Source organism: Erinaceus europaeus, chromosome 7, assembly GCF_950295315.1.
Source record: "Erinaceus europaeus chromosome 7, mEriEur2.1, whole genome shotgun sequence".
In the NCBI taxonomy this organism is placed as follows: domain Eukaryota; kingdom Metazoa; phylum Chordata; class Mammalia; order Eulipotyphla; family Erinaceidae; genus Erinaceus; species Erinaceus europaeus.
Window position 1 is genome coordinate 129459672 of NC_080168.1, and position 23830 is coordinate 129483501.

The window sequence follows — 23830 nt, forward strand, 5'->3', positions numbered from 1 at the left end:
GATGAAAAATGGGAACAGAAGGGAAACCACAAAGCAGAGCCGGGACTGGGTTCGGTGGCCCGCACCAAAGTGAAGAACTCTGGCACAGGGTCGGGTGGGGGCAGTCAGGTCCTGGAGCATGTTGGTGGAGGATTAGAATGTCGTGCAGTTTTTTAACTGACAACTGTTACACATGTACCAACTACTGTCTTTACTGTCGACTGTAAACCATTATTCCTCCCAATTAAAAAAAAAAAAGGTGTCTGGGACCATGTGGTGGTTCACCTGTGAGCATGTGCAGGGCCGGTTAAAGCCTGAGCTCTGCTGCAGGTGAAGCTCCTCAAGTGGTGGAGCAGTGCTGTGGGCGTCTCACCTCGGCCTCTCCTCCTCTCTCGGCCTCTCCTCCTCTCGGCCTCTCCTCCTCTCGGCGTCTCCTCCTCTCGGCCTCTCCTCCCCTCTTGCTCAAGAAAAAAATAATAACCACCAGGAATGGTCGTGACATCCTTGTCCAGGTGCTGAGCCCCAATGATAGTTCTGAAGAGAGAGAGACAACAAAAAGATTCTTGTAGTCAGTACTGAGAACTGTTCATGCAAACTAGAAACCATCAGGATTTTCCTATTGACCTAGAAACAATAGGCTTCTCAGAGACGGTTACATCTCCCCTCTTTCTAGACTTCCTTGTGGTTAGGAATTGAGGAGTGAGGTGGAACTTTTAGGGGAGAAGGTCTGACCCAAGGAAGCCAGCCCTCCTGGCTACCACGGCTCCTGGGTGTACATATCATTCCTGAAGTGTCTGTCAGTCCTCCTTCATTCTCACACTGACAAGAGTTCATTCTGGGTGTAAACCCCCATCTTGGCAGAAGCACTGCTGCCTGCTCAATCATCCAAGTCTGAAGTTTTGGTTGTTTCTGTGGAGTTTGCATTTTGCTTATGATTTACATTTATATTTGTGAATTATCAGAATAATTATCACCTTGTAGAAAATTTATAACCTGAAGAAAAAAAAAAATCACCCACAACCTTTTGATTTAGCATCAGACTCTGCCAGTGTTCTAAAGAATATTTTCTTTTACACATTTACTTTTTGTTTTACTTCTACATATATTTAATATTTATTTTTACATTTTATTTTATTTATTTAAATTGAGTGTTTTCGTGTATGTATGTGCTGTGGGGAATGAACTTAGGGCCTCATGCATGTGTGATGCCGCTGCTGAGAGGCCACCCTGAGGCAATGTTTTTAATCTTTATTTTATTTTTCCCTCCAGAGTTATTGCTGGGGTTCAGTGCCTGCACTATGAATCCACTGCTCCTGGAGGCCATTTTTTCCCATTTTGTTGCCCTTGTTAACTTTGTTGTTGTTATTGTTGCCATTGATGTTGTTGGATAGGACAGAGAGAAATGGAGAGAGGAGGGGAAGACAGAGAGAGGGAGAGAAAGATAGACACTTGCAGACCTGCTTCACCGCTTGTGAAGTGACTCCCCTGTAGGTGGGGAGCCAGGGGCTCAAACAGGGATCCTTATGCTGGTCCTTGCGCTTTGCGCCACATGCGCTTAACCGGCTACGCCACTACCCGACCCCCAATCTTTATCTTTATACAGAGAGAGACAGAGACAGAGACAGAAAGAGACAGACGAGATTGCGGGCTAGGCATCACAGCACTACTCTAATGTCCATGGACTCCCCCTGCCTTTCCTGTGGCCATCCATGGTGCTATATATGGTGTTGCGACTTGAACCAAGGGCTTTGTGCATCTAAACTTCTTTTAAATTTTACTTAATTGAAGAAAGAGGGGTGAGGGATCACTGCTCAGCTCTGGTGAATGGAGGTGCTGGCAACCTGGGATCTCCAAGCCGCAGACATGCAAGTCCTACATTTTATTTTAAATGCTACAATTTATATCCACTTGATATTTATTACGTATGAAATAGTTTTGGTATTAATCTTTTTTTCATCAAGATTCAGTAATCTTTGGAGACACTTCCTTCCACTATCTGATCATAGAAAGCTATTGAATTCAGTTTTGTGTCTCAATTTCCTGCAAAGTAAAATGACAACAGTCATGCATTCTCACGGGGATATTGTGGATATAAACATTATTAGAATATAAACATTATTAGAAGAACTATTAGAAGTCTGTATAAATTTCCTTGTACTACTGAACACATAGGAACTCCTCAGTTAATATCAGCTACAATGAGCAATAGTGGGGAACATTACTCAATACCCTCATTTAAGTAAGTCCTACTCGGTTCTTTGTTTTTCTTTTTCTTTTCTTTCTTTCTTCCTCTTTTTTTTAGTTTGCCTCCTGGGTTATTGCTGGGGCTTGGTGCTGCTCCTGGCAGCCATCTTTTCCCATTGTTGTTGCTGCTGCCATTATTGCTGCTGTTGTTGGATAGGACAGAGAGAAATGGAGAGAGGAGGGGAAGACAGAGAGGGGGAGAGAAAGACAGACACCTGCAGACCTGCTTCACTGCCTGTGAAGCAACTCCCCTGCAGGTGGGGAGCCGGGGGCTCGAACTGGGATCCTCATGTCGGTCCTTGTGCTTTGCACCACCTGCGCTTAACCCGCTGCGCTACCGCCCGACTCCCTAATTTTTTAATATTTATTTATTGCCTTTTGTTGCCCTTGTTGTTTTATTGTTGTAGTTATTATTGTTGTTGTTATTGATGTCATTGCTGGATAGGACAGAGAGAAATGGAGAGAGGAGGGGAAGACAGAGATGGGGAGAGAAAGACAGACACCTGCAGACATGCTTCACCACTTGTGAAGTGACCCCCCCTGCAGGTGGGGAGGGTCTTTGTTTTTGAAAATTAAACCTAAGTATGCTTGTAAAAGTATCTTTCATGTTGTAAAACTTGAATAGTTACATTTTTTATGTATAGAAGTACTAATTTTCCAACATTGCAATAAAGGAAATTGCATGCCTTATCACACAGACCACAGATGTCATTCTCTTCGGCAGGTCGCCTGGTATTGCATTTTGGGTTGCAAAGCAGAAGGGAGCTTTGGAAAAGTCCGAATAAACAATAACCATCTTCCAAACTCAGGAGAAGCGGTGCGTAAAATTAAAAAAAAAAATCTCTTGGTATCATGTGGTCTTACCAGAAGTTTCATTTCTACTAAGTGAGTTTTCTTTTTTTTTTTTTTCCTCCTGTAAAATCACTTCAGTGAATTTCTCTAATTTCAACCCGAGTCATAAGTCACACAGCAAATAAGAGTGGTTTCTATGCCTTTGTTTGCAGGCTTTGGCTTCTTCATAATACTCTATGGGACTGTTTAGTTTTTCAAAGGTAGATGCTTAATTGTGAGAAGTGAATCCTCTGGGAGTGCTTAGATAATGCCAGGATCTTGTCGGGTCTTATTTAGTTTTCCTTTCTCTAGTTTCTTTACCTCACAAACAATGGTTTTATATCTTTGTCCATAAAAGTATCAGAGATACAGACATTTTTGGAACTAGTCATTCCATGTTCTTTAGATTTTTTTGTTTGTTTGTTTGTTTTTGCCTCCAGGGTTATCACTGGGGCTTGGTGTCTGAACTACAAATCCACTGCTCCTGGAGGCCATTTTTGTTGCCATTGTTGTTATTATTGTTATTGCTATTGTTGTTAGTTAGGACAGAGAAAAGTAGAGAGAGGAGGGGAAGACAGAGGGGGAGAGAGAGAGACAGACACCTGCAGACCTGCTTCACCGCCTGTGAAGCGACCCCCCTGCAGGTGGGGAGTCGGGGCTCAAGCCAGGATCCTTATGCCGGTCCTGCACTTCGTGCCATGTGCACTAAACCCACTGTGCCACCGCCCGGACCCCATTCTTTAGAATTTTATATCATCAGAAGGTTTGATAAAAGAGTATACATGATAAAAGAGTCATCTTTTGGAACTTTGTGGGAACAGGTAGATTAAAGATATCTGACTAGTACACAGAGGATAGTTAGGAAGTCTGGGACATTTGTGAGAATAATGCAGGCCAATATAATACTATTTCAAGTATCGTATTTATGTATTTATTTTTGGTAGAATCATAGAGAAATTGATAAGGTAGGGGAAGATAGAGAAGGACACACAGAGAGACACCTGAAGCCTTGCTCCACTACTCATGAAGCTTCCCCACTGTTGGTGGGGACCAAGGCCTTAACCGGGTCTTTTTGCAGTGACGTGTGTGCTCAACCATATGCAACACCACCCAGCCCCCAAGATTGTTTTTAATCTAGTAACATACTCTTGTATGTTCTTGTAAAGTGAAAGGTTGGATATTTTCTTCATATTTCATATGGATTAGGGGATATGGTAGTATTTCTATTATTGGGGGGTTACCAATTTTTAATTGGACAAAATTACTAAAAAGAAAAGCATAAATTACTTTAAATTTATATACTTTTGTTAATCAAGAAATAGCACAAAGGCAGAAAAAAACATGTCAGAGTATGTTTACAAGATATATATCAAAGAGCTTGCATCCAAAGTATATTTAAGTAATCTTAAAAATTCCTTAGGAAAACAATGCAGGTATCACTATAGAAAATTGAGGAATTATCTTAAATGCATACTTTGAAAAGTAGGGTATACAAATTAAATCATACGTACTTAATTTCCCATATGTAATTTAGATATGTTTTTGTTAACAGATCCCAGCAGATGGTAAAAGCGTTTTTGAAGTGAAAGGTTTAGAAACCAATGAGAAGTATGTGTTTGCAATTGCTGCTTATTCTTCAACGGGGAAGCTTATTGGTGATGCCGTTGGAGAAACAACAAAGCCAATTCTGGTTTACCCGCCTCTTTCTACGCTGACCATCCGCATGTACTTGACTCAGGTAGGAGGGGACTCTTTTTTTTTAAGGGGGTTTCTGTTCTACCCCCTTTCTCCCTTGCTAAGCCGTTTTAAAGTAATTTGTGAATGGAAAAATTACAAACTGATAACTAAAACTCCTGTAAATACATATTTTCTATCTTTGCAGTCTAGTCTAGCCAAAATGGCAATCATTCATTCTCCTGCTATTTATAACATTTTTCTTAATTAAAACATGTGTAAATTTCTAAAATTCTGAGGTGCTCAAAGAAGATGCTTTTTGTCCTATCATTCAGGTTGGGGGGTGGAATACAGGATGAAACTAGCTTCCGTCTCTCGCAGCAGAGCTAAGAGTTCTAAAGGAGGGGAAGGGGTTGTTGAGGGGCCAGTGGGCAACAGTGAAGGAGGAAGACTTCAGCTGGTGACGTGTCTGTGCACAGTCTCCTGTCACGGGGAGAGGAGAAGCTGTAGTCTCATGACAACAGCTGTCTTGTAAAACATTATCCCCCCCCCCCACCAATAAGTTTCACCCTGTGCCCTCCCTTTATTTATTCTTAAGTTCTACCTATAAGTGAGGTATTGGTATTCATCCTTCCATACTAACTCTCTGAATATGATCCGTTAATCATGTTAAGTTATATAGATATAGAAGAGATATCCTCATTCTTTTTACAGCCAATATGTGTGACATTGGAATTTTTGGGTTGTTTCTAAAATTGGACTATCAGGAATATTGCTACTGTGAATTGTGTGTGCACTAGTCTCTTTGTAAATGTATTTGTTGTATCCTTTGTATAAAAAACAAAAACGAGGGAGATGAATGGCTCAATCATATGACAGATCCACTGCCAATGTTTTGAGGAATCTCCAGGCTGTTTTCCACAGGGCCTGGACCAACTTACATGTCCACCACCAATACTGAAGGGTCCTACCCCACATCTCCAGCAACTCTGGTGTCTGTTTCAGTGTGTGATATTCTCACAAGAGTGTCTTGATTTGCATTTTTCTGATACCCAGTGGCTTTGAGCATATCTTTTGGACATCTGAATATATTTTTGCTAAAGATTCTTCTCATATCCTCACTGTATTTACTAATTTTGTAAAAAATTGTTTTTGCTGAGCTTTCTTAGCTATTTTTTATATTTTGGTTATTAAGCCCTTTGATGTATCCCACTCAATAGGCTAGCTTTGTCTTAGATATAGTTCCTTTTGCTATGTAGAAATTTTTCAGCTTGATGTGGTTCCTTAGGCTTGGTTTGTTTGTTTTGTTTTCCTTGATACTGGATTGAAGTCTTTCAAAAATGTTTCCCAACAAACATCATGTAGTGCTTTGCCAATGCTTCCTTCATACATAATAGTGTATGTTATGGTTCCCAGTCTAACGTCTAACATCCCAGTCTTGAATCTGTTTGGAGTTACTCTGCATGGTGACATGTGGTGGTCATGCTTGCTTCTTTCGCAAGCTTCAGCTCAACTTCCCAGTACCATTTATTGGACATACTCTTCTCTACTTAATGTTTTGGGCCCCCTTGTTTATATGTTTATATTAATTGCCTGTACACGTGAGTGTTTATTTCTGGATTATGGATTTGATCTCATTAATCTGAATGTTTATTTTCATTCCGCTACAACACAGTTCTGATGACTATAGTCAGACAATATAATTGGAAGTCAGGTAGTATGATTTTTCTTCTTTTGTCTTTAGATTTCTTTGGTCATCCTAGCTATTTTCTGGTTCTAGAGAAAAAATTTGTAGCATTTATTCTATTCCTGTAAAGAAGGTTGATAGGACTTTGATAGGGATTGCATGGAATCTGTATGTTGCTATGAGTAGAATGGTCATTTTAATATTATTAATTCAGTCAGTCCACAAACATTGAAAACCTTCCCTTCCATTTCTTTGTGCCTTATATTTCCTTGAGAGTGACTCATAGTTGTCATTGTACAAATCTTTCCTCTCCTTTGATAAATTCATTCCTAGATACCTAATTGATTTTGATGCTTACTGAAATGGGATTGACTTCTTGATTTCTTCTTCTGCTTCTAGTTTGATATTTGTGTAAAAGAATGGAACCTTTTTTTTTTCCTGGCCAGTACTTTTCAAATACTTTTATTTTTAAAAATATTTTATTTATTCATTATTAACTAGAGACAGAGAGAAACCAAGGTGGAAATGGTAGAGAGAGTGAGACACCTGCAGTACTTGCTGCACTAATTTGAGGCTTCCCCACCACAGGCAGGGATCAGGGGCTTGAACCCAGGTTCTTGAGCTCTGTGAAATGTGCACGTAGCTGAATATGCCACCACCCAGCACTCCCTCCCTTCCTTTTTCCTTTTTATTTCTACCAGTTTATCTCTGGGGCTTGGTGACTGCACGAGGAACCCACTGCTCCTGATGGCCATTCGTTCCTTTTTCCCCTTTCCTTTCTGTTTTTGAGTAGGACAGAGAGCAACTGAGAGGGAACTGGGAAGGAGAGAGGGAGAGAGAAAGACGGACACCTGCAGCCCTGCTTCACTGCTCAGGAAGCTCCCCCTGCAGGTGGGGAGTGGGGGCTTGGATCCGGGTCCTTGAGCCTGGTGGTTATGTGCATGTGACCACATGCACCGCCGCCCACTCCCTCCACACGAAACTGATTTTTCTGTTGATTTTGTAACAGGAATTCTCTACTGAATTATTTTGGAGTTTTCAATATGTGTTGTCATATACTATGCTGATAGTGATAGTGCTACTTCTTCCATTTGGATCCTTTATATCTCTCTTTTAATTTAATTTTATTATTATATCTATTTGATAGAGAAGGTTGGAAATTGAGAGGAAAGGAGGAGACAGAGAGACAGAGAGACACCTGCAGCCCTGCTTCACCACTTGTGAAGCTTTCCCCCTGCAGGCGGGGACCAGGGGCTCGAACCCAGGTCCTTGCACATTGTAACATATGCGCTCAACCAGGTGCACCACTGGCCAGCTCCTGTATCCCTCTGTTTTGCCTAATTGCTGTGATGAGGGCCACCACGAATATGGTGAATAGTAACAGTGATTTTGGACAGCCCTGTTTGTAGCTAATTAAAGAAGTACTTTCTGTCTCTCATGGTTGAGGAGGACCCTGTGTTTGTTATATATAGCCTTTCCCATGAATCCCCCATTTTAATCATGAAAGGATATTTCTGCATCTATTGTTATACTCATGTGATGTTTGGTTCAGAACTTTACTTTTTAATGGCTAGATCGTATTGTTTCGTATATATTATTGTAGCTTATTGCTAATACTTCATTGTTTGGGAATTAAATATGCCACGATCCTTTTCCTCTGTAAGGAAAGCTGGGATTCATGTATTTCTTTAGATCACTCCCTGATTTCATGATTACTTTTGTTGAATGAGATATATACTTTTTTAGGATAAAAATTTATAGATTTGAACTGTCTGGGCTAATTGAGATAGACAAACCTGAGTTCAAATTTCTGCCCCTCCTACTAGTTATGTGAAGCAGGGAAAAATAATCATCTTCTGTGAAGTGGGAATAATCCTAACCACCTGCCGGCAGGAACTATGCATATTAAACAGAATCATGCCTGCCAAATCTTGGGTTGTCGGGAAAGTCATGACACATTTTTGCATAGAAAAATTCATCGTGACTTTTCCAACAGCCCAGTGTTTAACCATGGCACTTACTGCATAGTAGGCCTTCAGAAGACCTCATCACTGTTTTCTTCACGGAGATACCTCTGATCTAACATTGTGGAAATGATGGTGTGACTTCAGGCCATGCCTCCAGTGAACAGGACATGGAAAGAGTAGTTCACTGACCTAAGTCTCACACAGCTGATGGGGCTCCTTGCTGACTAGAAGGGTGATGGCTAGTCTCAGTGCTGTCACAATTGCACGGTGCCATTTTTCTCTTAATAGTTTATTAGCATTATACGCTAAAGGACTTCAGTGGCGTTTTATATTATCATATTTTTCAAAGAAAATTAGATGGCGAGAATTGCCAGGATTTGTCTAGCACTGGTTTAGCATGTCACATTGGCTCATGATTTCCTGATTTTTTATTTCTTTGGAATCTAATACTGTCCCTAATTTGCAGTGATAGAGTTGCTTCAAAGGGAAGGAGCGAATATTTCATCAAGGCCTAATTTTTCTCTGGGGAGTAGGTTTGACTCTTGGGCTGCATTCAGCAGAACTTTCATCTAAAGTTAATAAAACTAAGTCTAAGCTAACTGCTGGGATAATGAGAAGTGTCATAAAGTAATGACCTGTGTTTCTTTATTGACACTCTATTTGCAGTGCTGGAGTTCAGCTGTGACAGTTTATGACCACCCTCTCTCATAATGTTTAGCGGCTAAAGCAAAATTTTCTCACTTAGTAAACCTTCCTCAATTTACAGCTTAAAATTAGGCTTTTAGGTTATGGCCAGGAAATGTCTTTCTCTCTCTTTCTCCATATTTCAATCTATTTTTCATGACAGTGATTAACTTTAGCTTCAGAACAATTCTTATCTTTAAAAATATTATCGTTAATATTTTACACTAAATTCAGAGATATTACACTGTGATTAACTTGCCCTGGGATTTTAGCCTGTTCTTATGCTCAACATTATTCTGTAGACAGTAATAAAGTTCAGTGAATGCTTATTAGGTCTTATTTTACTGTATAGAGGTATTAATTTAGGTCAGATAAAATTTCTGTGGGACCTTTATGAATTTTGGGACCTTTGTGAATGTTTTCTTTTGTTTTATAACCTATTTTTTTTACCACTTTAAGTTATTTATTTATTAATTTTATTAATTTTTATAATTTTTTTCCTTTATTGGGGGATTAATGTTTTATATTCAACAGTAAATACAGTAGTTTGTACATGCATAACATTTCTCAGTTTTTCACATAATAATACAACCCCCACTAGGTCCTCTGCCATCATGTTCCAGGACATAAACTCTCCCCCCAACCACCCAGAGTCTGTTACTTTGGTGCAATACACCAACTCCAGTCCAGGTTCTGCTTAGTGTTTGCTCTTCTGATCTTGTTTTCCAACTTCTGCCTGAGAGCGAGATCATCCCACATTCATCCTTCTGTTTCTGACTTATTTCACTTAACATGATTTCTTCAAGCTCCATCCAAGATGGGCTGAAAATGGTGAAATCACCATTTTTAATAGATGAGCAGTTATTCCATTATGTATATATACCACAACTTGCTCAGCCACTCACCTGTTGTTGGACACCTGGGTTGCCTCCAGGTTTTGGCTATTACAAATTGTGCTGCTAAGAACATAGGTATATGCATATCTTTTTGGATGGGTGTGTTGGGTTCCTTAGGATATATCCCCAGGAGAGGAATTGCAGGGTCATAGGGTAGGTCCATTTCTAGCCTTCTGAGAGTTCTCCAGACTGCTCTCCACAGGGGTTGGACCAATTTACATTCCCACCAGCAGTGTAGGAGGGTTCCTTTGACCCCACAACCTCTCCACCTCTCCAGCATTTGCTGCTGCTACCTTTTCTAATGTCTTACATTCTCACAGGAGTGAAGTGGTATCTCATTGTTGTCTTTATTTGCATTTCCTTCACAACCAGTGACTTGGAGCATTTTTTCTTGTGTTTCTTGGCCTTTTGGATCTCTTCTGTGGTGAATATTCTGTCCATGTCCTCTCCCCATTTTTGGATGGGTCATTTTTTTTCTTAATCTTTATTTATTGGATATAGACAGCCATAAATAGAGAGGGAAGGGGGTGATAGAGAAGGTGAGAGACAGAAAGACACCTGCAGCCCTGCTTCACCACTTGCAAAGCTTTCCTCATGCAGGTGTGGACTGGGGACTCGAACCCGGGTCCTTGAGCATTGCAACATGTGCACTCAACCAGGTGTGCCACTGCCCGGCCCCAATATTTGTTTTCTTGTGGTTGAGTTTGGCAAGCTCTTCATATATTTTGGTTATTAATCTCTTGTCTGATGTATGGCATGTAAAGATCTTCTCCCATTCTGTTTGGGTATTGATTCCTTTTGCTGTGCAGAAGCTTTTTATTTTTTATTTTATTTAAAAATTTTTTATTTATAAAAAGGAAACACTGACTGAACCATAGGATAGAGGGGGACAGCTTCACACAATTCCCACCATCAGAACTCTGTATCCCATCCCCTCCCCTGATAGCTGCTGGGGCTCACGCAGGGTGACTCTCAGCCAGGAAGGTAAGCTGACCAGTTCCCCCTCGCTAGCTCGAGGGCTCAGTGATACAGACAAGAGACACCTGGGAGGATTCTAGTACGAACACTCTCCTTTATTTTTATTTAGGGGTGGGCTTGCGTTTATACAGAGACTTAAACAAAGAACATTTTTCAAATACGTCAGAAATTACAGGTTTCTTAAGATCAGCTTGCCCCTATGGTAGGGGGCTGGTATGACAAGAATTGATGTGATTATTTTCCATGATGCAAACAGGTTAATTATCTAAAGGCATTTTAGAGAAGCATAGGGGTTAAACCAGTAGGGTGAGATAGAGAGAAGATAAACAAGGCTTGATGTAAATCACAGATATCAAACGACATAAGGAGATAGTGTTTTGGGGCTTCATTGTCTGGTGTCGAAGAGATGTTTGATGGAGTGTGTGATAAGGTGTGTTCTCCTTTGTGATCAGAAGGTGAAGTGAACTTTGAGTAAATAAACCTTAAAGCAGGCAGCCATGTGGCTTGCTGCTAGCAGGAAGAAACTGAGATTTCTGTGGGCTTGAGAGTCTTAACAAGGGGAAACTGAGTCTGGGAGACATTTTCCCCTTTGCTCATCTTTATGAGAGAGGCTGACAAGGGGGTGTCTTTTCCAGACCTCCATCCAAGGGTGGGGGGAGTTTTCCCTAAGCTCTACCAAGCTTTCACACAGTCCCACAGATAGCTTTTCTATTCTTTATTCCTCTGGGAGTATGGACCCAGGGTCATTGTGGGATGCAGAAGGTGGAAGGTCTGGCTTCTGTAATTGCTTCCCCACTGAACATGGGCATTGACAGGTCAGTCCATACTCCCAGCCTGTCTCTCTCTTTCCCTAGTGGGGAAGGGCTCTGTCTGTCCAGGGAAGTTGGCATCATTCTAGCATCTGGAACCTGGTGGTTGAAAAGAGAGTAAAAAAACAAAGTCAAATAAATTGTTGACCAATCATGGACTTAAACGCTGAAATAGTGCAGATGAAGAGTTGGGGGGGGGTGCTCCATTTTGTAGATAGCTAGTAGGCATATTTTAGTTATATTCCAAAGGGCCTGTGGCTATACTAGTTTTTTTTTTTTTTTTGGCCTGAACTTGAAATCTGATATGCAGGTGGATCCTAATTATTGTCTGGGGAGGTAGTGTCATGGCTGGCAGAAGGACCATAAAGTTGGATCAGGGGAAAGAATAGCTCCCAAATATGGGAAAGGGGTATAAATATTGTTGCCCGTAAACCCCATCGATTTGATTTGGTCTGGGGCCCACATTCAGCTTAGGAGCCTGTGTGACCTCTGCATCCCTATAGATCTGAGCTCACATTCTATGGTCATGAGTAGGAACATTCCAAGCTGCACCAATTTCAGGACCCATCTTCCTCAGGTGTAGCATAGAGTATGTTGTCCAACCTCCCTTCAGAGGATGGAACATTCTCTACTGTTGTTGATCCAAGTTGAGGGCAAGGTCCTATGGGGGCCCACAAAGGGGTCTGTTTTGTTGTTCCTGATAGGAATGACCAGTAGCAATGGAGACAGGGATTTATTCAAGGTCTAGGCCCATCATGTCTGTTTGGGAATCTCAGGACTCCCCAAATAGGGCCCCAGTTGATGGGGTGGCCTGATAGTGACTAAAGAGTCATCGTTAAAGTATGCTAGTCTCTTGATCTTATTCAGTTTTTGCAGTCCTTGCTTTGATAAGGTTAGCTTTGGAGTGAATGAGAGAACTGTAATAGGAAGTAGGTGAGGAGGGTATCTAAGTCTAAGTAGACACTATTTCATTATGAGCTTTATACTGACTCATACAGACTATTGTGTATTTTTCCTTTCAGGTACATATTTTGCCCAAATTTATGGATACATGTGAACATCTGCTCTATCTTAGGGACCTGGTCTATATCTAGGTTTTGGATTTTGTTATTATGGATTTAATGTATTGTAGTGCCATTGTTCTAAAAAAAATTGTTTGCTCTGATATATTGCCAGTATTATAGTGATGTTCTTGTTTATAAGAGGTCTTTTAGTACCTCTTTCAGGGCCAGCTTGGTGATGGTTGCCTCTTTTAACTGTTGTTTGTCTAAGAAGGTTTTGATCCCTCCATCTAGTTTGAATGAAAGTCTAGCAGGATATATTATCCTTGGTTGAAACCCTTTTTCATTCAGGGATCCATAGATATCCTGCCATTCTCTTCTGGCTTTTAGAGTTTGAGTGGAGAAGTCTGCAGATAATCTTATGGGTTTTCCCTTGTATGTGACTTTTTGTTTCTCTCTTGCAGCCTTTAGGATCCTTTCTTTATCCTTACTTCTTCTCATTGTGACTATGATGTGTCTTGGTGTCTTCAGGTCTGGGTTGATTCTGTTTGGTACTCTCTGGGCCTCTTGAACCGTGATGTCCTTTCTGTTATTCAGGTCTGGGAAGTTTTCTTCTATTATTTCCTCTAGAATGTTTGCTTCCCCTTCCTCTCTTTCTGCCTCTGGCAGGCCAATTATACGAATGTTACTTCTTTTGAGATCATCCCATATGTCTCTGTTGTTGTTTTCAGTGTCTCTCAATCTCTTTTTAAGCTCTTTCACCTTTCTTAGTTTTCTCTAACTCATCCTCTGTCTGACTAATTCTGTTTTCTGCTTCTGTTAGTCTGCTTTCCCTTGCCTCAGCTTCTTTCTTCATTACAGCTATTTCAGCTTTCAGTTCTCTAATTTCCTCAAGATAATCAGTATTTTCTTTGGGGGTCTCAACTGTTGTTTCCCTAATACTGCCATTCCTTTCCTCCAATGTTGTTTTCATTTCTGTGATTAGTAAGTTTATTATTGCTTGCATACTTTTCTTATCTATGGTTACTTCTAGCTGATTTGTAGTTTCTTCTGGGCTCTTGTCTTTATTCATTGGAGTAGCAGTTTTATTTGTTTTTGATCTACCCATTTTTTTTATTTATGTGTTTCTTTTTTTATGCTCTGTTGTTCCTCAGTTGTTGTGTCTTGAGTACAAGTAACATTGTACTAAATACCTTTATGACAATTATACTCACCAACCTCAGGAATTACAGTAGCAACTGAAGTAAGTATTGAAGTAGTTTAATCGTTACCAGTTAGCCAATTTCTCCAGTCCATGAAAAAGTAGTAACCAAATCCCAGTGAAGAAAGAGAAAAGAAAGAGAGGATAGCAAGAATAGACAGTTATGCAAATCTACTATCCACCGTATATTCTAGGGGTAACAAGAGGGGAAAGGGAAGTAGAGCAGAGATACACACATAGAGAGTCCACTCTGAGTCAGATTTCTTCCCCAAAATAATTCACAAATTCAGAAAGGCAAAGAAGAAGGAAGAAGTGTATGACAAGATTAAAAAGAGAGAGAGAGAGAGAGAGAGAGAAGAGAGAGAAAAGGGAGAAGATAGGAAAAAGAGTTGTAATTAAAGAGTAGTGAAAGGAAATTCCCAAATGTGTATCAGTGAATTCAAAAAAAGCACCCTGTTTGGTGGTGTGGGGTATCCTGCTAGGAGCTGGTCCCCAGGGACTGCTTATGGGAGGGGGGCGGGAAGGAGGTATGCTTGAAAATTAAAAGGAAGAAAAAAGAATTTTTTTCCCCTTTTTTCCCTACTCTAATTCTTAACCCAAATTAAGTTATAGTCACCTCCTTGGTGTCACCGCTAGGACCCCTTATTGGCTGGCCTGCTAAAGGCAGAAAATCCTACTGTTTCCAGGTTTTGGATTTTGTTAGGAATTGAACCTCCTGCAATAGAATTTAAGAATACTATGAAAGGAAAGCTCTCACCTGAGTAATGAGGGTGAAAGTTTGGCATTCCATGCCTGACACTCTGGGCACAGTTTGCAGTGAAGCATGCTGAGGTGTTACTCCTTGTGTTGATTAAATGGTTGGGATCGGCGGATGCAATATCATTTGGTATGAACTGAGAGAAGCATGCAGGAAAGTGAGCCCCACCCTAGAGGTCCAGGACCGGGGGAAATATAGGCTCTAGAGAGGAAGTGGTTGGTTCCTGCTATCTTAGGGTTTAAGAAGACAATAGATAGTTATTGATATAATCACATTTTTTGGCAATTGAGTTAACTTTGAAATATCCCTTTGTTAGGATTTGCTGATACATATAATCACCATAATTTATAATTAATTTGATGTAGTCCTATTGGTTAATTCTTACCTTAGTCTTCTTTGTAATTGGATTCATTTCATTGAAGATGTCTTTAAGATTTATGGAGGAAAGAGTTCTGCCAATATTTTCCCCTAAGTATCCTAGAGTGTCTAGTCTAATATCTAATTGATATTACTTTTAGTCCTTGATCCAGTTGGAATATCCTTTTGTTCATAATCCAATTTTTATTTATTCTTTCCTTTTTATGTTATAAATGGCTGGATAATATGATCTAAAGTACTGAACATTAGTAATGTGTGAGCAGAATTTCCATCCTTACCTTAGGTATCTTCCTCTCAACTTCAAGACCGAGTGCCAAATTCCGCTGACTTACTGAACTCTGAAATCAGACAGTGAGTGGGTACAGGGGCTTGCTGAAAAGAGGAAACGGGCCATTTCACTCACTGGGAAACTGCTATGTGCCAGGCATTTTAACATTCACTGCTCCACTTACAGCAATAACTTTATGAGGAGGAGGAGGCATGATTATTTTCATTTTCTAGTGGAGGAAACGGAGATGACCCCGTCATTTCCCAGTCAGTTCCAGTTTATGCCAGGAAGAATCAAGGCTGAGAAGTTTGCTTGTGCTTCCCCAGGGAGCTGCAGTGACCTGACCTCTGAAGCAGATCAGGGCTTCACATGCTCTGGCCAGCTCCCAGGAAGGCACGGGCTGTCCTGTGCCCAGCACTGCCAGTGTCCACACCTGTCCCGTTGTTCAGCGGGTCCTCACAACCGATCCCTGTCGGCAGCAGTGGCACCTGATGTTGGACAGGAGTGCCTCGTCAGGGGTCACAGCTAGGTCAGGAGACAGAGAAGCCAGTGCAGAAGGAGTGTCACTTCATCTGTGAGTTCATCCAGAGTGTTTGACAGTTGGGTGACAATCCAGATAGAACAGTAAGGCTCCCACGTGAAGGACAGCCATGCCTGCTTTTAAATGACTTTCTTTCCCTCTCATTCTCTATCAGTGAATACGACTATCACTAATTCTCTCTATAATAAATCAGTGGTAGTAGTGTTATTATCCTCACTACTTACCTATGTACTGGTCAGTTCTTAATTCACACTCTGTGCTAGGTGCTGTCTTGTAGTCCTGGAGCTATTAGCTTCATCGATCTCATTATCATGACAGTCACCTACGTTTAGATGGTTTTGACATGGTTTCAGCTGAGGGACATGGAGACAGGACTCGGGAAGACTAAGAAGTTTCAGCAGCTCTGGGCCTCACACCTCTGGCTCTCTCCTCACACTTGCACTCACTCTCTCTCTTTCTCTCCCCTCCTCCCTTCAGACTTTCTTTTCCATCTTTGGAGGACATGTGGCAGGTGCTGAGTTTTTAGATATTCTTCAGTTTCAGCTACAGACAGCAACCACCTAACTGGTTTAATCTTGATGGCAAATTCCGGGAAGTGAGATTCTCATTGCTCTCACCTAATGTAACAGAGTCTGACTGTTTTTTTAAAAATTTTTTAAAAATATTTATTTTATTTATTTATTCCCTTTTGTTGCCCTTGTTTTTTTTATTGTTGTAGTTATTATTGTTGTTGTTGTCGTTGTTGGATAGGACAGAGAGAAATGGAGAGGGGAGGGGAAGACAGAGAGCAGGAGAGAAAGACAGACACCTGCAGACCTGCTTCACCACCTGTGAAGCAACTCCCCTGCAGGTGGGGAGCCGGGGTTCGAACCGGGATCCTTATGCTGGTCCTTGTGCTTTGCGCCACCTGCGCTTAACCCGCTGCGCTACAGCCCGACTCCCAATCTGACTTGTTTTTGAGGTTTGACCACTGGCTTGGCTGGGACACCTCTCTCCTCTTCCCTTTGCTTTTACTCCTTGGCAGGGCTGCTAAGGAGGTCTGTGAGCTCACCTACTCATTTGGGGACAGCAGGAAAAGTAAACCTCCCAGTCCCATCAGTAAGTGAGATCATCTGGTATTTATCTTTTTCTCTTTGACTTCTCTCACTTAACACACTACCTGTTTGAAATATATTCTAGCAACGTGAAATCCACATACGAAACTCCACGATCTCTGTTTTCATATTTGTCTTACTTATTTTGTGAGAGATATGTAGTTAGAGAGAGGGAGGGCAAGAGAGAGGTCAGAGCAGCACTCTGGTATATGCAGTGCTGGGGACAGGACACAGGACCTCATGCCTTTAAGTCCAGACCTCTGCCGTTATGTCACCTCCTTCCTGGACTACTTAGTTAGACTTTATACTCTGGTTCCATTAAGGATTTGAAGCAACACACAACTCATTAGTGAGATTTCACACTGCTGTGCACATTGAAGTACTTTCCTTGAGATCAAATAATGTTTAGCCATGTCTCTGAGGAAGTGTGGTCTACCAAAAGAAATGGGTCCTTTTCTCTTGAGCTTCTAGGCTTTTCAGGGACACTGGCAATTTTTTTTACTCAGTGTTGAATGTGCTAAATTGAGGCATAGTAAGTGTCTTGGAGTCTCTCTCATCCTCATCTCTCTCTTCAGCTGTGAACCCTTTGCTGCACAGATGCTCTGGAAGTGTCAGTCACAATCTGAAAAGAATGAAGTAGATTTCGTATTTTGGTTTTGGGAAATCTGATTGTTTCTCTTGGAACAGATTGTTCATTATAACAGTGTCTATGATGGAGCACACCTCCGAGATAGATGGGAATGAAATTAATTTGGCTCAGATGTGATCTTTGTTTTGCTTATGAGAATTTGAAACATCCTGACAGAGTTTCAAATTTCCATGCAATTTAGAAATAAGAGATTTCAGAATGTGTGTGTCTCCCTTGCCACTGGTCCTGGTTGCCTTACCATGGCACTGTAGAACAGATTAGCAAATATGAATAATTGTATAAGAAACTGGTGTGACAGAGCCATATCAGAATTCTTGTTTGAAATAAACATTTCATGGGGGTTGGGAGATAGCCCACCAGCTACCTCACATTTTACCATGTACAAGAACCAGGTCCCACATAGGAGCACCAGACACATTTCCCCCCCCCCATCTTAAATGAGAAGAAAAAAAAAAAAAAGAAAAAGTACAAAAAAAAAAGAGAGAGAAAGAGAAAAAAAAACTCCTGGCATGCAACAACAACAAAACAAAAAACTCACAGAACTATGTTATATAGTTCATAGATTTCAGAGTTGTGTAAGATAATGTACTTTTTGTTATAGATTGCCTACCAGGTTGGTAACTATGAGCTGGCAAAGAAAGTTTTCGCTCCAGTTTGGGATTATTTCATCGAGTCACCACTTCACAATGAACAGTCCATTGTTTCTCTGAGCAATATAATGACTATTACACCGAAAAGGTAACTAGAAAAATTCTTTTAGAATATTTCTGTTGAAAACATAGATGTTGGATATGAAGCCAAAGATCGCTTACTTTCAGTTTAATTCAATAGTTCATGTAATTTGACTTGTAGGAAGGTTTTTTAAATAAATGCGTACCTCTCCAAGGTGGCACATTCTTTTAAAAAACTTCCTGGACTGGAGAGATAGCGTAATTCTATGCAAAAAGACTTCCATGCTTTAGGCTCCGAGGTCCCCCGGTTTAGTTCCCAGCACCACCATAAGCCCGAGCTGAGCAGTGCTTTGGTAAAAACAAAGAAAATCTTCCCTGCTTTGCCACATGTGTGACCCAGTTTTGAAACTTGCAATGAAACTGCATTGAAGGAAGTTTGGATGCTATGCTTTCTTTCTCTCTGCCTTTTCTGTACCTAAAAAGAAAAACAAACAAATAATTTCCTTGCTAGAGTTAGAACACAGTAGGCTCATGTGTGCATTTGAAATACAATAAGACAGTGGAGGCTGTGGGAGACATAGTCAGACAGTAAACGAGGTAATGCCAGTTCATACCAGAGAGCACCAACGTGCACCAGGCTCTTTTGTGATAAAGATCAGGTGGAGGTTGGGCTGGGCGGTGGGCACCTGAGAGCAGCTACACCACCAAGTGCTGTCACCGTGCTCCAGGCTTGCGGCCCACCGGCAGGTGTGAAGCTTCAAGAGTGGTGACACAGTGTGCAGGTGTTGCCCTCTCTCTAATCTTTTACTTTTGTAAAAACTTAAATATTATTTATTTACTTTTACCAGGGCACTACTCAGCTCTGGCTTATCGTAGTGCTGGGGATCAAACCTGGGGCCTTTGCTGCCTCAGACATGAAAGTCTTTTTGCATAACCATTATAATCTCCTCAGCCCTAAGTGTCTGTCTCTGTCTCTCTTTATCTCCTTCTCTGTCTCTATCCACAAAAGGGTGGTGCAGGAGAGTGGTGTATTCCTCATGCAGGCAGTGAGCCCCAGTGGTTTTCTCTGGTAGCAAAAAATAAATAAAATAAAAATTAAGTCAGATGGAGGTTAAGGTCTGATGGATGTCCTGTTGGTAAAATGTGTGCTTTGCAAGCTGTGCCACTGCCTGACTTCGTGGATATTCTTCTGTTGGGTAAACAAGTCTTCCCCTTTGCCCAAAGAAGCTCCCAGGATCAGGCAGTCAGCAGCTGTAAGTAGGACTGTGAAAGTCATGTGAGATAAACAAGCCTTTCCTTGTCATACTACTGTTTTCCATTTAACAACAACGTTGCAGAAATGAGCACTGGTTTAATCCTAGACTGTCTCAACAAGTAAAAAAACAACTACTGAATTAACTTACTAGTGGCTAAAATTTTTAATTTTCTAGGGGGGGGCGGGCAGGTGGTAGCACAGCAGGTTAAGCGCACATGGCACAAGGTGTAAGGGCTGGCATAAGGATCCCAGTTGGAGCCCCCGGCTCCCCACCTGCAGGGGAGTCACTTCACAAGTGGTGAGGCAGGTCTGCAGGTGTCTGTCTTTCTCTCCTCCTCTCTGTCTTCCTTTCCTGTCTCGATTTCTCTCTGTCCTATCCAACCACAACAACAAGCATAAACAACAAGGGCAACAAAAGGGAAAAACAGCCTCCAGGAGCAGCGGATTCCTCGTGTGGGCACCTGAGACCCAGTGATAACCCTGGAGGAAAAAAAAAGTTATTTATATTTGAATTATTTTATTTTCAGAGAAAGAGAGCAAAGAACGAATTGTGTACAACAAAGAAGTTTGGTATGAGCTGCAGGAGCAGGAGAATGGAAGCTCTCCCGGAAAAGGCCCAGCCAGGACTTAGTGTGGTGGTGAGACAGCGTTGCCCAAGGGCCACGACTGATCTAGCCTCTCCTCTTTCCTGGGGTAGAAGGTGTGAGGAGCAGAAGGACCTGAAGCTTAGGAGGGAAGGTTTGCCACCAAGTAAAGCTAGGATCAAGGAATGGGATGTTAGAAACACAGGAGGGAGATTATAGCTTTCGTAGTTCTGCAGTTGGGTTGTAGTATTGATTGAGATCATTGGCTTGGACATGTTAACTGAAATTGGGAACTATACTTAGGTATCATGCATAAGTTATTAAGACGGGGTCTGTCTCTGTAGATCTCTTTCTCTAGCCATGTTGATTTTTTTTTCTACAAGTGACTCTCATTTCAGAAATTTCATTAGTATATGGGACCTATTTTCCAAGTTGATGAATAGTGATAGAACAGAGCTCTATATATTAAAATTTGAAAACTTCCCTTCTGTTTATGGCCCAGCTGGCAGGGCACACACATTACCATGTGTGAAGATCTGTCTTCAAACCCCTGACACCAACCAGCAAGAGGGGGAGCTTCATGAGTGATAGAACAGCATTGTAGGCATGTCTCCCTCTCTCGGACTCTCTTCCTTTATCAACGAAAAATGGGGGGAGGGGTTGCTGATTGCTGTGGAGTCACTGGACAAGCACCAAGTCCTAAGCCCCATTTGATAACCCTGGTGCAAAAAAAAAAAACACCATCAAAATAAATATACTACCCAGAGCCATATAAAAATTTAATGCAATCCCCATCAAGATCCCACCCAATTTTTAAAAGTAGAATAGAACAAAAGCTACAAATATTTACCAGAATCAGAAAAGACCTAGGATTGTCAGAACAGGGGGCCGGGCGGTAGCACAGCGGGTTAAACTCACATGGCACAAAGAGCCCCCAGCTCCCCACCTGCAGGGGGAGTCGCTTCACAAGCAGTGATGCAGGTCTGCAGGTATCTCTCTTTCTCTCCCCCTCTTTGTCTTCTCTTCCTCTCTTGATTTCTGTCTGTCCTATCGAACAACAATGACAGTAATAACAACAACGATAAAGAACAAGGGCCACAAAAGGGGAAAAAATAGCCTCCAGGAGTAGTGGATTCATAGTGCAGGCACCGAGCCACATTGGAGGCACCCTGGAGGCAAAAAGAATTGTCAAAACAATCTTGAGGAGAAAGAACAAAACTGGAAGCATCACACTCCCAGATCTCAAACTACATTATAGGGCCATTGTATCAAAACTGCTTGGTACTGGGACATAAACAGACATATTGACCAGTGGACTAAAACTGAGAGTCTAGAAGTAAATCCCCGCATCTATGGACTGGTAAGTGGGGAAAAGGGAGTCTCTTTAACAAATAGTGTTGGAAAAACTGGGTTGAAACATGCAGAAGGGCTACGGTCTATGCATCAAAATGTTGAGACATTCGATTCCTTAGTCACTCTAAACCTAACCTTGTCAGACAAAGTAAGGGTTATAAAAGCTGAGTAAGGGCAAGAGACTGGCACACTTTAATAATGACTCTTTACTCTCTACCAGGCCACCCCATCACCTGGGGCCCTAGTCAGGGAATCCTGGGATTCCCACACAGATGTGATGCACCTAGACCTCTAACATGATCCCTCTCTTTACTGTCACTGGTCACCTCCATCGGGAACAACACAAGGACCCCTTTGTGGGCCTGCATAGGACCTTGCCCTCATTGTGGATCAACAATGCAAATAAAGACAACAGTGAGATACCACTTCACTGCTGCCCAGCCAGTCTATCTTGGCGTTACTCTCGATCGCACTCTGTCATTTCATGAACATCTCATAAAAACTGCAGCAAAGGTGGGCGCGAGGAATAACATCATTGCAAGACTGGCCAGCTCCTCATGGGGTGCGAGCGCTTCCACACTACGATCATCATCTCTGGCATTATGCTAGACCACTGCAGAATACTGTGCCCCAGTGTGGTTCCGTAGCCCCCATGTCCACTTGGTCGATTCCAAATTATATTCCTCCATGAGGATCATTTCTGGAACCATCCGTTCCACCCCGGTTCCATGGCTGCCAGTTCTTAGCAACATCGCCCCGCCAGATATTCGTCAGGATGCGGCATCATCTAAGTTCATTTCCCACGTCTACGCTCGACCGGACCTGCCAATATACGCTGTTGACTGGCTACGGAAGAAGGGCAAACGCTAGAAGAAGAAGAACTGCTGTGACAATGTCAGACATTAGAAAAGGTAACAGCAGCAAATGCTGGAGAGGTGGAGAGGGTGTGGGGTCAAAGGAACCCTCCTGCACTGCTGGTGGGAATGTAAATTGGTCCAACTCCTGTGGATAGCAGTCTGGAGAACTCTCAGAAGGCTAGAAATGGACCTTCCCTATGACCCTGCAATTCCTCTCCTGGGGATAGATCCTAAGGAACCCAACACACCCATCCAAAAAGATTTGTGTATACCTATGTTCTTAGCAGCACAATTTGTAATAGCCAAAACCTGGAAGCAACCCAGGTGTCCAACCACAGATGAGTGGCTGAATAAGTTTTGGTCTATCTATACAATGGAATATTACTCAACTATTAAAAATAGTGACTTCCCAATGTACTCTAGAACCCCACCTCTCCAGAGCCCTTCCCCACTAAGCAAAGTTAGAAACAGACTGGGGGTATGGATCCACCTGCCAACACACATGTCCAGTGGAGAGGCAATTACAGAAGCCAGACCTTTCACCTTCTGCTCCCCATAGTGATACCGGGTCCATACTCCCAGAGGGATAAAGAATAGGAAAATTCCAATGGAGGGGATGAGATGAGGAACTTTGGTGGTGGGAATTGTACCCCTCTTATCTAATGGGCTTGTCGATCATTATTAAATCAATAAATAAATATTTTAAAATGGTGAATTCACTTTCTTCACCTCATCTTGGATGGAGCTTGAAGGAATTATGTTAAGTGAGATCAGTCAGAAACAGAAGGATGAAGATGGGATGATCTCACTCATAGACAGAAGTTGAAAAACAAGATCAGAAAGGAAAACACTAAGCAGAACATGGACTGGAGTTGGTGTGTTGCACCAAAGTCAAAGACTCTGGGGTGGGGGGAAGGTCCAGGTCCTGGACATGATGACAGAGGAGGACTTTGTGGGGGCTGAATTGTTACGTGGCACACTGAGAAGTGTTACATATGTACAAACTACTGTATTTTACTGTTGACTGTAAACCGTTAATTCCCCCCAATAAAGGAAGAAAAAAAAACAAAACAGAAAACTTGGTCATTATGTATATTTACACACCTAAGCCATGACTGTCACTCCTTTTTCTTCTTTTAAAATCTATTTATTTTCCCTTTTGTTGCTCTTGATTTTTTTTTATTGTTGTTGTTCTTGATGTCATCGTTGTTGGATAGGACAGAGAGAAATGGAGAGAGAAGGGGAAGACAGAGAGGGGGAGAGAAAGACACCTGCAGACCTGCTTCACCACCTGTGAAGCGACTCCCCTGCAGGTGGGGAGCCGGGGGCTAGAACTGGGATCCTAATGCCAGTCCTTGCGCTTTGCACCATGTGTGCTTAACCTGCTGTGCCACCGCCTGACTCCCTGTCATTTAGTTTTCTTAGTTATAAGGATAATTTTAAATTTTAATTTTATATAGCTGTATGGGAGA

At 41.8% G+C, this 23830-nt stretch overlaps 1 protein-coding gene across 1 annotated transcript in view; it reads left to right on the forward strand.

Annotated features, from left to right (window-relative positions):
• CFAP54 (cilia and flagella associated protein 54) overlaps positions 1-23830 on the forward strand; it is a 373056-nt gene that overhangs the window by 110965 nt on the left and 238261 nt on the right. Inside the window, exons 21-23 of the mRNA XM_060195585.1 lie at positions 2948-3040; positions 4607-4792; positions 18240-18376. Coding sequence (XP_060051568.1) covers positions 2948-3040; positions 4607-4792; positions 18240-18376 — 416 coding nt within the window. The remainder of the gene's footprint in view (positions 1-2947; positions 3041-4606; positions 4793-18239; positions 18377-23830) is intronic.